Raw genomic sequence first — 14650 nt, 5'->3', positions numbered from 1 at the left:
TGGGTGGGAGATTAGTTTTAGAGATGGAGGTGGCAAGGCCTTGTTACATTGTTAGAGCTGACCTTAGCCTCCTAGGCTCAAGTTATTATCCACAGCAGCCTCTTGAGTAGCCGAGATTACGGGCAAGTGGATCGCACCTAGGTCTAAGTTACTTTTAATACTAAGAAGGCAGTTGGCTTTGTTTATGTTCATTCTCCATCTAATTAAGAATGCTTGGTAAGCATTTCTTGGTGCTCACATTGCAGAAAATTGGGAAATGGATGGAGGCAACCAGAGCGGGGACTCTGAGTTCCTACTCCTGGGGCTCTCAGAGGTTCCCGAGCATCAGCGCATCCTGTTTTGGACTTTTCTGTCCATGTACCTGGTCACAGTGGTGGGGAATGTGCTCATCATCCTGGCCATCGGCTCTGACTCCCACCTGCACACTCCCATGTATTTCTTCCTGGCCAATCTCTCCTTCACTGACCTCTTCTTTGTCACCAACACGATCCCCAAGATGCTGGTGAACCTTCAGTCCCAGAACAAAGCCATCTCCTACACAGGATGCCTGACTCAGCTCTACTTCCTGGTGTCTTTGGTAGCCTTGGACAACCTCATCCTGGCTGTAATGGCATATGACCGTTATGTGGCTATCTGTCGTCCCCTCCATTATACTACAGCCATGAGCCCTAAGCTCTGCATCTTGCTCCTCATCTTGTGCTGGGCCCTATCTATCCTCTATGGCCTCATCCACACCATCCTCATGACCAAAGTAGCCTTCTGTGGGTCTCGGAAGATCCACTACATCTTCTGTGAAATGTATGTCCTGCTCAGGCTTGCATGTTCCGACACACGCATCAATCATCTGGTGCTGATCGCCACAGGCTGCTTCATCTTCTTTGCTCCTTTTGGACTCATGATCATATCCTATATCTGGATTGTCAGAGCTATTGTCAGAATTCCCTCGGCCTCTAGCAAGTACAAAGCCTTTTCCACCTGTGCGTCCCATCTGGCTGTGGTGGCCCTCTTCTATGGGACACTTTGTATGGTGTATCTGCAGCCCCTGCACACCTACTCCATGAAAGACTCAGTAGCCACAGTGATGTATGCAGTGGTGACACCCATGATGAACCCTTTCATCTACAGCCTGAGGAACAAGGACATGCATGGGGCTCTGGGAAGACTTCTAAGGAAGCCAATTCAGAGGTTAACATGAAGGTTGTTTTGGGAAAAGGGAAATGAGATGGAGTGCATATATCCTTCAATATGTGAGAAGTGTCATCCTATGGGTTAGCAGGAGTGTTTGGACACAGGTCCAGCTCTGAATGAATCTATGTGATGTTGGAAAGATATGTAAGTACATCATCCCTTGCATCTCAATAGCTTTGGTAATAAATAAAGTCCCACTAATACCAATACTAGAATATTGCAGGGTTGAATTTTCAATGAGACTGACCATAGGAGCACATTCTCAGCCTTGTCGAGATATAGCCAGTTATGACATAGAGACCTCTCTCATGTTGTCTTGAATACATCAAATGCACAGATAGCAAATGGTGACTGATTAGAAGGTTGGTCACTGGGCTATGGTGATTTGGAAGAAATCCTTTAGAGATGAATCAACAGAGCCAGCAGGATTTCAGACTGTAGAGAGCAAAGTTCAATTGATGTGCCAGTCACTCTGCTATTCATCAACATATTCTATTGAGACTGACTAGCTGAGTGTCTCTTCAACTCTTCAAACTGGGTTGCAAGTATGAATATGGAGTTCATAGCCAATTGTGAGAAATAGTTAAAATTACATATAAAACCCAACTCATCAGTTGAAATGCAATTTTTACCATGCTGATTTAAAGATGTATATCTGTCTGTTTAAAATAAAAATTCTAGGGCTGTAGAGATGACTGAGCTGTTAAGAGCACTTGCTGTTCTTCCAGAGGAGTTGGGTTCGAGTTCCACATGTCAGCTCACAACTATCTGCAACTCCAGTTTCAGGGAATCCAACACCCTCTTCTGGCCTTTGTGGGAACCAGGCACAGATATACACGTAGGCTAGACATTCATACACATAACATTAAAATAAATCAATCTTTTAAAAATAAATAAATAAATAAATAAATAAATAAATAAATAAATAAATAAATGTAAGAAAGATGCTACAGCTGAGGATGAAGTTCAAGTTAGAACATACTACCCCTTTGGCTTTTAGGGAGATATCCTTATCTCTTTGAGGTCTTGGAGGTTGTGACACACATAAAAAGCCAGAGATTTCTTTATGAGGATATGAGATATTCTTAAAACATATGTCCCTGTATTCACTCAGGAACAAGATAATCAAAACAAAGTAAATGTAAACAGTCAACAAGATGCTGTGGGCTAGGTGAGTTGACTGCAGATCAGATTACAAGCCTCTTCCCACTATACTCTCAGGTCATTATGTGGCATATATGGCAACAAAGTTTGATTAGCCGAAGTTACTCTGCCTTACACAGGGACTTATATTGATGGGCAAAGAGTGACGTAGGAAGATGACAAAAGAATTTGGTGTCAGGACCTCCCTTAGAAAAGCTAGCTCATGGAGAGCCACTGTGGTGTCATATGATCAAGGAACAAAAAAATGCCAGGATCAGACATATAAACAACATAAAGATATAAAATATCAACATTGTTATGAGCTGGAAATCGCATAATAACTGCAGCAGCTTTGGCCTGAATATTTTTCTTGGGCACTCTGACCATTAAGAGTTAATAACACACTGCTTGGGGCATGGCTGGAGATTTTCTTTCTGTCTAGCGTTCTTGAAGACGCAAAACCTGGCAGCCTGAGTAAGGGCTGTCATATGCTTCTAGATTCTTAAAATTTGGGTTATGGGGTTGATGATTAAAACCTACTATATAAGATAAGTCTCTTTATCAATGATGACTAAACTTGAGGGAAAATGATTGTAAAAGTTAACGCTCTGCTGTCACAGTTTATCAATGATGACTCAAGTTATGACCCCAGATGTGCAAGAGAAAAAGTTTAACACATGTCTGAAAAAAAAATATGATCTATGTTTTGGAACAACATGAGTCCAGCTCTTATTAGTGAATTCTGTATAAATAAAAAAAACACTCTGGATGCTAGTCAATCAGGTTACAAATTGTACTATCATGGCCTGGCTTGCTTCTTTCTTTGCCTACCCCTTGCCTCTTCTCTGGAACCTGTCAACCACTGGGGCAGGCTCCCTGAAGTCAGTCTATAAAGACAAAGAGAAATGACTCCTTGTTTATATTACATTCACCAATGTGAGGCCATGGGGATCTCAAAAAACCAAGGTAATAAGACAACAGAATTAAATGAAGTTCCAGTAACCATCTTTATGCTTGTTTAGCCCTTAAATGTTCCCTCAGAAGATCACATATTAAAGACTTGTTCTCCAGTTCAGCAGTGTTCAGACTCAGGGAGGTAGCAGGGTCATGAGGATGCTGCCTTCATGAATAGATTTACCCATTCATGGATGTATCATTGATGACCGATGAGGAAAGACTTTGTTACAAAATCAGGCTACACTGCTTTGAAGCCACTCTGTGCTGAGCAGTTTTCTCATGCCTCCTCTTTTACCTAAGCAATTGGACCAAGTGACCAGGGGCTGAGTCTGGGGCAGGTAAGCACCTGCACTGCTTAGAAACCTGGGATGCTAATTAGCTTGAGCTATGCACACACATCTCTCTGAGCACCTAGCATATTGTTAGCAGTGGAGGAGCCACGTGCTTTGAGCTGCACCTGCACCTGTTGTAAAGGAGGGGAACAAGTCACTCCCCTTAACAGGCTCCTGACAATGGGCATTCAAACTCTTCCTAGAACACTGTCCAAGAACCAAGAGCCATGGGCTGATTGGATATAAACTTGTTCTGGGTGCATGCACAATTGATCTAAGTGTGTCCTCAAAGGGACATTTAAGGAGAATCCTCTGTTTCCCATCTTATGTCGGTGCACGACTGATTAAGACCAGAGGTGTTAAAGGAAGCAACATGTGCAATGAGTCAAGGCTGACATAATCTAACTATGGCAATCTAGAGAGCAAAGGAAGCGTTTGGGAGCATTTGGAGGAAGAAACAGGAGGGAGAAGTGGTGTGATTGTATTATTATCTCAAAAATAAAGGAAAAGAATTTTTAAAACACTGTCTCTCAGCAACCAAATTCCTCCTTCTCTTAAACTTTGTAAAAGGAAGCCCCAAACAATAGCCTTTGATGCCCTCACTCAGGTGTCACCTGGATGGTGTGTCTGGCCTGTTCTATCACTTTGCTTTGAATAACCTTGATGCTTCTGCCAATATGTGTGAGCTCTTTAAATAAGGGGCCAAGAACCTAGAAACACCCAGTCTGGACCACAACTTCTGTAACAACCTCCCGAAACCCTGAGTCAATATAAATATGTTCTTACTGTAAGTTATTTATCTCAGACACTTTTGTCACAGCGGCACAAGCTGACCAGTGTCCTGTTCCTGAGGAAATGGGAGAATAGTTATCTTCAAGAGATGCAGTGACCTACACAGGGGCACAGATAAACAACTAAACAAAACCAAGAAACTGATACAGAAATAAAATATGAAGTTCAACCAACAGAAGCTATAAAAAAAGAACAGTAGAGCCGGGTGGTGGTGGCACACGCCTTTAATCCCAGCACTCGGGAGGCAGAGCCAGGCGGATCTCTGTGAGTTCGAGGCCAGCCTGGGCTACCAAGTGAGTCCCAGGAAATGCGCAAAGCTACACAGAGAAACCCTGTCTCGAAAAAAACCAAAAAAACAAAACAAAACAAAACAAAACAAACAACAACAACAACAAAACAACAACAACAACAACAAAAAGCAGTAGTATTGGAGTTGAGTCACACAAAAACTGAAATGAAATGAATCAATTAAGAGCTTCAAGAGCAGACCTGATCAAGCATAATGAAGAATTGCCTATGTGCAAGTGGGTCATTTAGAATTACCCTATTAGATGAACAAAATGTAAAAGAATGAAAGGGGAGTGAAGAATGTCTGTAGGACTTAGAGGCATCATTCAAGTGGGCCAATACTTATATCCTGGACTTTCTATAAGAAGAGAAGGAACAGGGGATGTTGGGAGCATAGCACGAAGGTCCTTGTGCCCACAGATCTCCAGAGAAACCAGAAATGTTAAGCATACAGGATTGTCTTTCCAAGGGGAAAGATGAAAAATCTGCTTTTCCATTCAGAAAGTTGAGAATTGAAAGTGATTAACAGACTGGTGATCTATGTTATCTGTTAGACTAGGCCATATCAAACTCTTACTAACAAGACTGGTGGCTAGTAATCTAAATGACCCTAATATCCAGAGGCTCCCCTAAGCTCCCACAACCAGGACCAGAGGTGGTTAACAGTCAAAATGACTTCTAAGCTATCTGTATGACAGAGACCAGGCCAGAGCCTTAGTCCCTTAAGTTAGAACAAGTAGCCTATCTCTAGAACCCATCTTCTTGGAGAGAATGACATGTACTCTGAGTTGAGTTTTAATATAGCTACATTCTTTCTGCACTGCAAATTGTATTACACCAGGAAACTTTTTTTTCTCTTACAGGGTGTGTTTATTTTATTTTATTTATTTTATTTTTTTACTTATATTTTATTTATTTTACAATACTATTCAGTTCTACATAATAGCCACAGATTCCCTTGTTCTCTCCCTTCTTGCTCCCTCCCCTTCCCCCCAGCCTACCCCCCATTCCCACCGCCTCCAGATCAAGGTCTCCCCCGAGGACTGGGATCGACCTGATAGACTCAGTCCAGGCAGGTCCAGTCCCCTCCTCCCAGATTGAGCCAAGCGTCCCTGCATAAGTCCCAGGTTTCAAACAGCTAACTCATGCAACGAGCCCAGGACCTGGTACCACTGCCTAGATGCCTCCCAAACAGATCAAGCCAATCGACTGTCTCACTTATTCAGAGGGCCTGATCCAGTTGATCATAGTTCATGTGTTTCTATTCATTTGGTTATTTGTCCCTGTGCTTTATCCAACCTTGGTTTCAACAATTCTCGCTCATATAGACCCTCCTCTTTCTCACTAATTAGACTCCCAGCGCTCCACCAGGGGCCTAGCCATGGATGTCTGCATCCAGATTCCTCAGTCCTTGGATGGGGTTTATGGCCCAACTATTAGGGTGTTTGGCCATCCCATCACCAGAGTAGGTCAGTCCCGGCTGTCTCTCGACCATTGACAGCAGTCTTTTGTGGGGGTATCTTTGTGGATTTCTGTGGGCCTCTTTAGCTCTTTGTTTCTTCCTTTTCTCATGTGGTCTTCATTTACCATGGTCTCCTATTCCTTGTTCTCCCTCTCTTTTCTTGATCCAGCTAGGATCTCCCACTCTCTTTCCCTCAACCCTCGCCATTCATTGCTCCCACTCATGACCAGGCTGTTCATGTAGATCTCATCCATTTCTCCATGTCTTTCTTGGGGTCCCGTTTTCCAGGTAGCCTCACTGGTGTTGTGAGTAGCAGTCCAGTCATCCTTGTTCCACATCTAGCATCTTCCTATGAGTGAGTACATACCATATTTGTCTTTCTGAGTCTGGGTTACCTCACTCAGGATGATTTTTTCTAGATCCATCCATTTGCCTACAAACCTCATGATGTCATTGTTTTTCTCTGCTGAGTAGTATTCCATTGTGTATATGTGCCACAATTTATTTATCCATTCTTCATTTGAAGGGCATCTAGGTTGTTTCCAGGTTTTGGCTATTACAAACAATGCTGATATGAACATAGCTGAGCAAGTGCTCTTGTGGTATGATTGAGCATTTCTTGGGTATATGCCCAGGAGTGGTATAGCTGGATCTTGGGGGATCTTCACCAACGTTTTTGTTTTTTAAATCGTACTGGGATTAAATACACTGGGAATAAATTGCCTATTATTAGACTATACAAAGTCTGATCTAGGTTGACAAAGTCAATCTGCACTGGGTTTTCATTCTTATCTCTTTGTGAAGTTCACTGGAAACACATACATGGACCAGAACCAAAGCAAACCAAAATGAAATCATTACAAGAGCAAGAACAGTCTCCCTTCACCCACATTTCCTTCAGTTGACATGACATAAAGAGAGGTGTCCCTAGAGCCCACAGTTTCTATAGTGAGAAAAGATATCCAAAGACAAGCAAGCAGTCTCCCTAGCACTCCCAGACACCTCTCAGGAACCCTTCTTGGACTTCCTCATCAGGAACACTGTGGAGTAATTGGCACAGCAAGACTGCCTTCACCAGCTAGAAACAAAGACAGGAGGCATTGTCTCATCCAGGGCTCAGACCTTGGTAGCAGCCATAATACAGACCTCTGTATTATGACCAGTTGAGATGCCCAGTTAGAGGTTTTTAATCCTGAGATTCACAAGAGAAAAAACAGTTCCACAATTTTGAGCCAAATTTGAATCAAACTTTAATTAGACATTGACCAGGATGGACTTTGGTCAGGACCACTCTCTGGAATTCCCAGTGAGTAACGGCAAGACTCATATTGTAGGGTCTTTTTAAGGAAAAAACAAAACATTCAGCCACCATATTTCTCCATGTGGCTTTATTATTTACCAAGAACTACAACTCTCGGAATTCCAGGAAGTTACCTGGTCCTTGAGCAGGTGGGGCTTATGGGTTGACTTTTGGTCTTACATTCCTCCCGTGACTTGTATCCTGGGTCAAATTCTTAACACTGTGATAGGTACTTCTTTATATTGCGATCTAATAACCATCAGCTTAATTGTACCCAGATAGGAATTATCTATCATCTAGTTGAGGCAGCAAGATATAAAAGCCAACAGTAATTAGCAGAAGCACAAGGGTCAAAGACCCTGTGATGGCTGATATCAGAGTTACTATCTAGAAGGAGTCTTGAAATGGATGGGGCACCAGTCATTTATCTCATTTCAGGTTCCCTTTTTGTAATATTTTTCTGAGTACAGCCAGATTATAATTCCAAATGATTTGTGTAGAAATAATTATTTTCTTTTAAAGCCATATAATATCTCTTGGTTCTGTGTAAAGCAGGCCAAGTTTCCTATCATATTGTAGAACTATTTCAGTTAATCTACCTGCTGATAAGTCTGGGCCCATTTTTCTAGTTTGCCAATTGACATTATAGGTAGCTATTTCAATCTCCTATGCCAGGGAGTTTCCTTTTGATTTAGCATTTCAGCCCATTAGGGGGGTAAAGGACAATGTACTCTCTTCTGTAACTACTTCCAGCAGAAACTAGGGCATCATCCAGACACAGAAATGCTGAAAGGCTAGTCAAAGGCTGGGCAACGGGGGTACTTATCAGAAGCATCTATTTCACTGACTTTACTGAAGAGACAGGGAGCAATCATATTGGCTAGACTGATCTATGCCATTTTTCAGCAAAGCCCAGAGCTCAGTGGTTTGCAGTTCACAGGTGCATGACCTGAAACTGGTCATGGGATTGTGGACTAGACACTGAAGCTCAGAAGTGAGAACTTTTAACTAGGTCATAGCGCAAATTCAAACCCCCATGGGAATATTATTTCTGTCCATTAATAATTGTTGGATGACTAATGCAGAGGTGCTAAAGCAAGGCGAGGATGATCATCTGTATTGGAGGTTGAGGAGCTCAGGACACACTCACTGCCTCTTCCATCTTGGTAGTGTAGAAGGCATGGTTCAGCAGCTCAGTGGAAGAACAGTGGGACAGTGGCTGAGCTCCAATGAAGGCTCTCTGTTCTGACAGTTACTTCCTCATCAAGGAAACCCTGATCTGCAATTGACTCCACACTCCTATCCCACCTCCTTTCCTATTACTATAAAGAGCAGTATTTGACTACGTCGGGGAAAGGGGTCCAGCCCTATCTACTGATAAAATTGCCATTGTATGTTCCATCCAGTGATGCTCAATTTGTTGTCTCTTAACATTTTTTAATTGAAAATAGCTTCTTTTCTCATACAATATGTCTTGATTATAGTTTCCTCTCCCTCTATTCCTCCCAGTTTCTCCCCACTTCCCCAACCCTCTGGATCCACTCTATTTCTATCTTTCATTAGAAAAGAACAGGCTTCTAAGACAAACATGACAAATAAAACATTAATAAGATGAAGCAAAAACTTTCATATTAAAGTAGACACATTAACCCAACAGGAGGAAAGGAGTGCCAAGAGAAGGCAATAGAGTCAGACCCACTCGTTCTCATAGCTATAATATATACGCAGGTGACCTGGTGTAGACCTTTGTGGACCCTGTGCTTGCTGCTTTAGTCTTTGTGAGCTTATATGTACCTTGTTTAGTTGATTCACAGGACCATCCATATTCTCCTGGTGACCTCCATCCCCTCTGATTCTTATAGTCTTTCCATGACCTCTTTTGCAGCATTCTCTGAGCTCTTGAGTTGAGGAATTTGATGGAGACCCCCAGTTTTACTCTCTCTCTGCATAATATCTGGCTGTGGGTCTCTGTATTCATTCCCATCTGCTGCCAGAGAAACCTCTCTGATGATGACTGGATAAGGAATTGATCCTATTTGTCTTCCTGGGTCTGTAATCATTGTAAATAGAATTTAAGTTACTTAGAGTTATTAAGTATTTGAGTATGTTATAGGGCATTTTAGAGCATTTAACTTGCTGTATTTTAACATTTTTAATATCAGTGGAAACATAGTAGTATAATTGGTTGAACTAAGTTAATGTTTTTTAGTAAGAAAATGTTTATTTACTTAAAGTCTTTATCACCATAAGCCATGGGTCTCTCTGTCTCTGTCTCTGTCTCTGTCTCTCTCTCAGAGATATTATGCTCTGTAGTCCTTAAGGATCTTGTGGGATGTTAAAGTAGAAATATACCATAATCAACTAGGTGCTGGAGTTAGCAAGCAAGTGACTAGTAAGGAAAGAGATTAACAGTTCATGAGCAGCATGCATTGCTTTTAAATTGTTAGTCAGAAAGGAGGACTGAACCTAGCTCAGCCACAGGGATCTATGGGCCATTTATCGGGAGAGAAAAGACCTGTAATCAGTCTTTAAGGATGGAGTGTCCTGGGTTGTAAGGTTGTGAGAAATGCATTCCAGGGGACAGACACAGCTTTTGTTATGCCAAGAAGAGAAGAAGGTCAAGTGGTGAACTCTAGCTGTTTTCTTAGAAGGATAGATGCCAACAGGAATTTCAACTCACCCTCACCCTCTGCTAACTCACTCTTAGCCCATGACAGTTTTAAACCAGTTAGAAAGGTTTTTTAAGGAGCAAGGAACAGTTAAGAATTGTGTTTGATAGACAATAGATAGATAATTTATTTTCCTTTTGCTTTCTTTTTTTAAAAAAACTTTTATTAGCATTTATTTTATGCTGAAAAATTTCCCCATGCCATAACTTTTTATTTCTTCAGTTTCTTCTGGGATATCTTTCTTTCTTCTGTGCATCCTGCACTTCTGGCTTTGGAACAGTTTGTTCCCTTTTAATGAGGATAATCTAGTGTGGCAGGGGGAGCTCATGTATGAGTTTATCCAGCCATGAGTTCTGTAAGTTTGTTGACATATCTTAGGTGCTTTGTTTACCCAAATATGGTCAATGACTGGAGAATCTACATCTAAACCCTTCAGTTCAGCAGTACTCTCCACATTTTTAAAAATGTGCAACAAAAATTCAGCATTTGTGTGTGTGTGTGTGTGTGTGTGTGTGTGTGTGTGTGTGTGTGTGTGTTTTGTTTTGGCCACAGACCCTATGCCCAGCCCCACTGTTTGGCCTGGGCGCACCTACCGACTCCACCGTTATACTGCTGGAATGGCACACATTGCTTCTTTAAAGTGACATCTTTCAGATACTTGGTGGCTTTTCAGATATGCATACTCTTGACGGCCTATGCAGCTTCATGGGTGTTCTTAAAGTGAGCAGGAAGATTTGAACCTCTGGACATGCATGATTTTGTAGGGTTTTCTGGGTCAAGAGAGTAGTGAACCATCTTCACAGGTCACCTTAGGCCACTTAGAATTTTGTTTCTTAATCCATTCAGCTGACCTGTGTATTTTGATTGGAGAGTTGAGAACATTAATATTTAGAGTTATTATTGAAAGGTGTGTGTACATTTCAGTCATTTTGCTATTTTTTTTTTTTGCTGACCAAAACCCAGAAGCCCCAAATCTTAACTCTGTGCTCAACACTGTGACTTTCTAGACTGTAAGACTTTGTAAAAAAAATGCGGTAGAGATGCACAGTAGAGTGCAATTTAGTCACCAAGAAGGAAATTCTGTCATTTGTAGAAACATGGATGAAACTAGAAGACACTAAGTGAGATAAGCACACCCTCTCTCATATAGAAAAGTGACAAAATGTTCCTAAGGTTGAATAGTGATTACTAGTGATTGGGGAGGGAGGCCTTTGTGCGTGCGTGCGTGTGTGTGTGTGTGTGTGTGTGTGTGTGTGTGTGTGTGTGTGTGTGTGCATGTGTGTGTATGGTAAGGCAGAATTTGATCAGTGCATGCTGGGAATATCACCCCAAGCCCCATTAATATGTTCAATTAATGCATTCTATAAAGACTTTCTAAGAGCCATCACAACTGTAGCAAAAGTGAGTTTACAAACACATTTGTTAAATAAATGTGTGAACTTGGTCACCCCCATGAAGATCATGCTTGAAACACAGAGAAAGTCTAAAGCATTTCTAAAGCACCAGAGAGGCTTGTGTCTTGGGAAGGCAGGTCCTCATCATGCCCTGGCTCCCCCTGGAATGTTCTAATCTCAGAGGCCTCCACAGGGAGAAAGTGGAGAAGAGCAAGCCCACTGGGAAGATGATGTCAGCCAAGCTGTTTGTCTCTGTTTCTCTTTGATAAACTTCCAGCTGTGGAGATTATTTGGTTTCCTCTCTGCCTGAGGAGTGCCTGTCCCCTTCACTGGGTGAGTGCTATTCCAAGAGCCTTCACTGCTTGCTCACAACTGGGCTTCCATACAAGTGATTTCTCTCACTCTTGGGCTTTGGAATGACATCTCTTTCCTCCAAGGTGGCCCTTAGGAAGCTCAGGTACTTGACTGAGAGAGGATAAAGGATACAGGATACACTAGCTGCCAGGATAACCAGACAAAACAGTTCATTAGGTAGTTGATGGAGAGGAATGACAGGTATGTGAGTTTTAGAGATACTGAGATGGAGGTAGTGGTCTGATCAAATTCATGTAAAAATAAAAGGCCAACACCTCTAATAGTGGTTGGCCTATTGGGACCTGAGGATCTCGTTCATCGGGAGGCATCTTCCTCTGATCATGCCATTTGTCTTTGAAGAACTCCAGCTCCAGTCTTTTTCTCTGTGTGTCTGGACCCACCTGAGTGATGACTATCTTCACTTCAATGAGGCAGATCACTATGTGACCTTGTGAGGCTCAGAGAGTACCATGTATGTGACAGTATGTGTGGGAACCATCTATGGCTCTATGGCTGTATAACAAACTGTAGCCTTGTGATAGCATGCGGGTTAGATGGTGTGGAAATTAACTCAGGAGGAAGAAGGCAAACAGCTTTTATTTTTGGTGGTAAAATGGGAGGGCCTGGGTATCTTGTTATTACTAACATCCCTTTACAACTGGTCATCTGCCTGCAAGTTCCACATTTATGGATTCAGCCACATATCAAGAGTATGAGGAAAAATTATGTCCGTTCTGATAAGTACAGGTGTCATCCCCCGCCCCCATATCAGCATCTTAAACAATATAAGATAAGAAAAACTCAGGTGGCATGGACACAGGGTGAGATGTTGGATGTCATCTAGCAATGACTTACAGTATGTGGGAGGATGTGCGTAGGCTATATGCAAATGCTATTGCATCTTACATAAGAGACATGAGCACCCTCAGATTTGGGTATCAGAGAAGCTATGGAACCAATCTCCATATGATATTGGGGGCCACTGTAGGATGACATGTACAGTTTACAGTTTTGGAAAGAGGACCATGCCCCCTCTTCTCTGGTAGCTTCCCTTTCATGCTCCAGGATCTTGTGTAGCCAAACTGTTCAGGCCACCATCTGCAGACTGTGGTTTTCTTGATAGAATTTTGGCCTCAGGTACATAATCTTTCCCTCTAACTTTCAAATATCCCATTCTTTCCCGTTATTATTTCAATATGCGTCTCTCAGTCTGCCTGATGCTCTTGCTTTTTACCAGTAAGTGTTGAGTGCATTACACCTTTATCTATTACGTCTCTGTCTTTAACTTTCTTCCCCTTGTGTCTGCTATGCCCTTGCATCCTGGCTGCACCTGGACATCACAATGCTTGATGGTTATTATCAAGATGCCACTGTCCTTTCATCACCTTCGAACTTCCTTCAGCTGATAACTGGGGGAAGAGAGTCATGGATCTGGGAGCCTCGGGAAATGATTCCTGTGTGACCACATTTGTCCTGCTGGGTCTCACTGAGACTCCAGCTCTGCGGCCCATCCTCTTTGTCATCTTCCTTCTTGCTTATGTAGCCACTGTCGGTGGTAATGTCAGCATCCTGGCTGCTATCTTTATTGAACCCAAGCTCCACACCCCCATGTACTTCTTCCTGGGGAACTTATCCGTGTTGGATGTTGGATGCATCAGTGTCACTGTTCCTGCCATGTTGAAGCATTTCCTGTCCAATGACAGACACATTCCCTATGGGGCCTGCCTCTCACAGCTCTTCTTCTTCCACCTCCTGGCTGGGACAGACTGCTTCCTGCTGACTGTCATGGCCTATGACCGCTATGTGGCCATCTGCCACCCCCTCACCTACAGCACCCATATGAGCTGGAGCATTCAGAAGGCCTCAGTGTGCCTGTCATGTGTATTTTCCTTTAGCAATGCATTGACCCAAACTGTTGCCTTGTCTACCCTTAAATTCTGCGGCCCCAACACAATCAATCACTTCTACTGTGACCTCCCTCAGCTCTTCCAGCTGTCCTGTTCCAGCATCCATCTCAATGAGCAGCTGCTCTTTGTAGCAGCAGCCTTCATGGGTGTGGTCCCCTTGGTCCTCATCACAGTGTCGTATGGCCATGTGGCAGCTGCAGTTCTTCGTATCCGGTCTGCTGAGGGCAGGAAGAAAGCCTTCTCCACATGCAGCTCCCATCTCACTGTGGTGGGCATCTTCTATGGGACAGGTGTCTTCAGCTACATGAGGCTGGGTTCAGTGGAGGCTTCTGACAAGGACAAGGGCATTGGCATTCTCAATACTGTCATCAGTCCCATGCTGAACCCACTCATCTACAGCCTTCGGAACCCGGATGTGCAGGGTGCCCTACGAAAGGTGCTCACAGGGAGGTAGCCTCCAACAGACACTCCTTTCTTTTGGCCTTAACCAATGCCACAGCTCCACTCACTGCTTCTAAGTGATGTTGAGATTAATGTAAATGAAGTGAGGGTATGACAAAGTAGGGTACATTCTTGCTTCAGAAGGGAAGTTCCTCAAAAATAGTAATAGCTATCACTTATATCCTCACTGACATGAACAAGGTACTAAGTGTCTAGCGCCAGTATGCAGTTAATTCTGCTAATCATGTAAGTTAGATGCAGTTTGCAAATTGTAGATCAGCTTAAGTTCAGAGAGGTTGAGTAACTTCCTCAAGTTCATAGAGCTAGTGAATGTCAGAGCAAGGCTTTGATCCTAGAGGCAAGCTATATAAGTAATTATTGTTTCTTAGGAGTAATACATTATTGCAAGGAGGAGGGGGTACC

General features: G+C 42.8%; 2 protein-coding genes across 2 annotated transcripts; both read left to right on the top strand.

Annotated features, from left to right (window-relative positions):
* The first annotated feature begins 209 nt into the window (after positions 1–209).
* LOC102926494 (olfactory receptor 1D2) lies at positions 210–1195 on the top strand. Its single transcript, XM_006977364.3, has one exon. It carries the CDS (start codon positions 257–259, stop codon positions 1193–1195), a length of 939 nt encoding a protein of 312 aa, XP_006977426.1. The 5' UTR covers positions 210–256.
* Positions 1196–13304: 12109 nt separating this feature from the next.
* LOC102926191 (putative olfactory receptor 3A4) lies at positions 13305–14240 on the top strand. The gene has a single exon (XM_006977363.3). It carries the CDS (start codon positions 13305–13307, stop codon positions 14238–14240), a length of 936 nt encoding a protein of 311 aa, XP_006977425.1.
* Positions 14241–14650: the final 410 nt, after the last annotated feature.

Source organism: Peromyscus maniculatus, chromosome 8 (genome assembly GCF_049852395.1).
Source record: "Peromyscus maniculatus bairdii isolate BWxNUB_F1_BW_parent chromosome 8, HU_Pman_BW_mat_3.1, whole genome shotgun sequence".
NCBI lineage: Eukaryota > Metazoa > Chordata > Mammalia > Rodentia > Cricetidae > Peromyscus > Peromyscus maniculatus.
The sequence above is the reverse complement of the archived record's forward strand: the minus strand, read 5'-3'. Positions and strand labels throughout refer to the sequence as shown.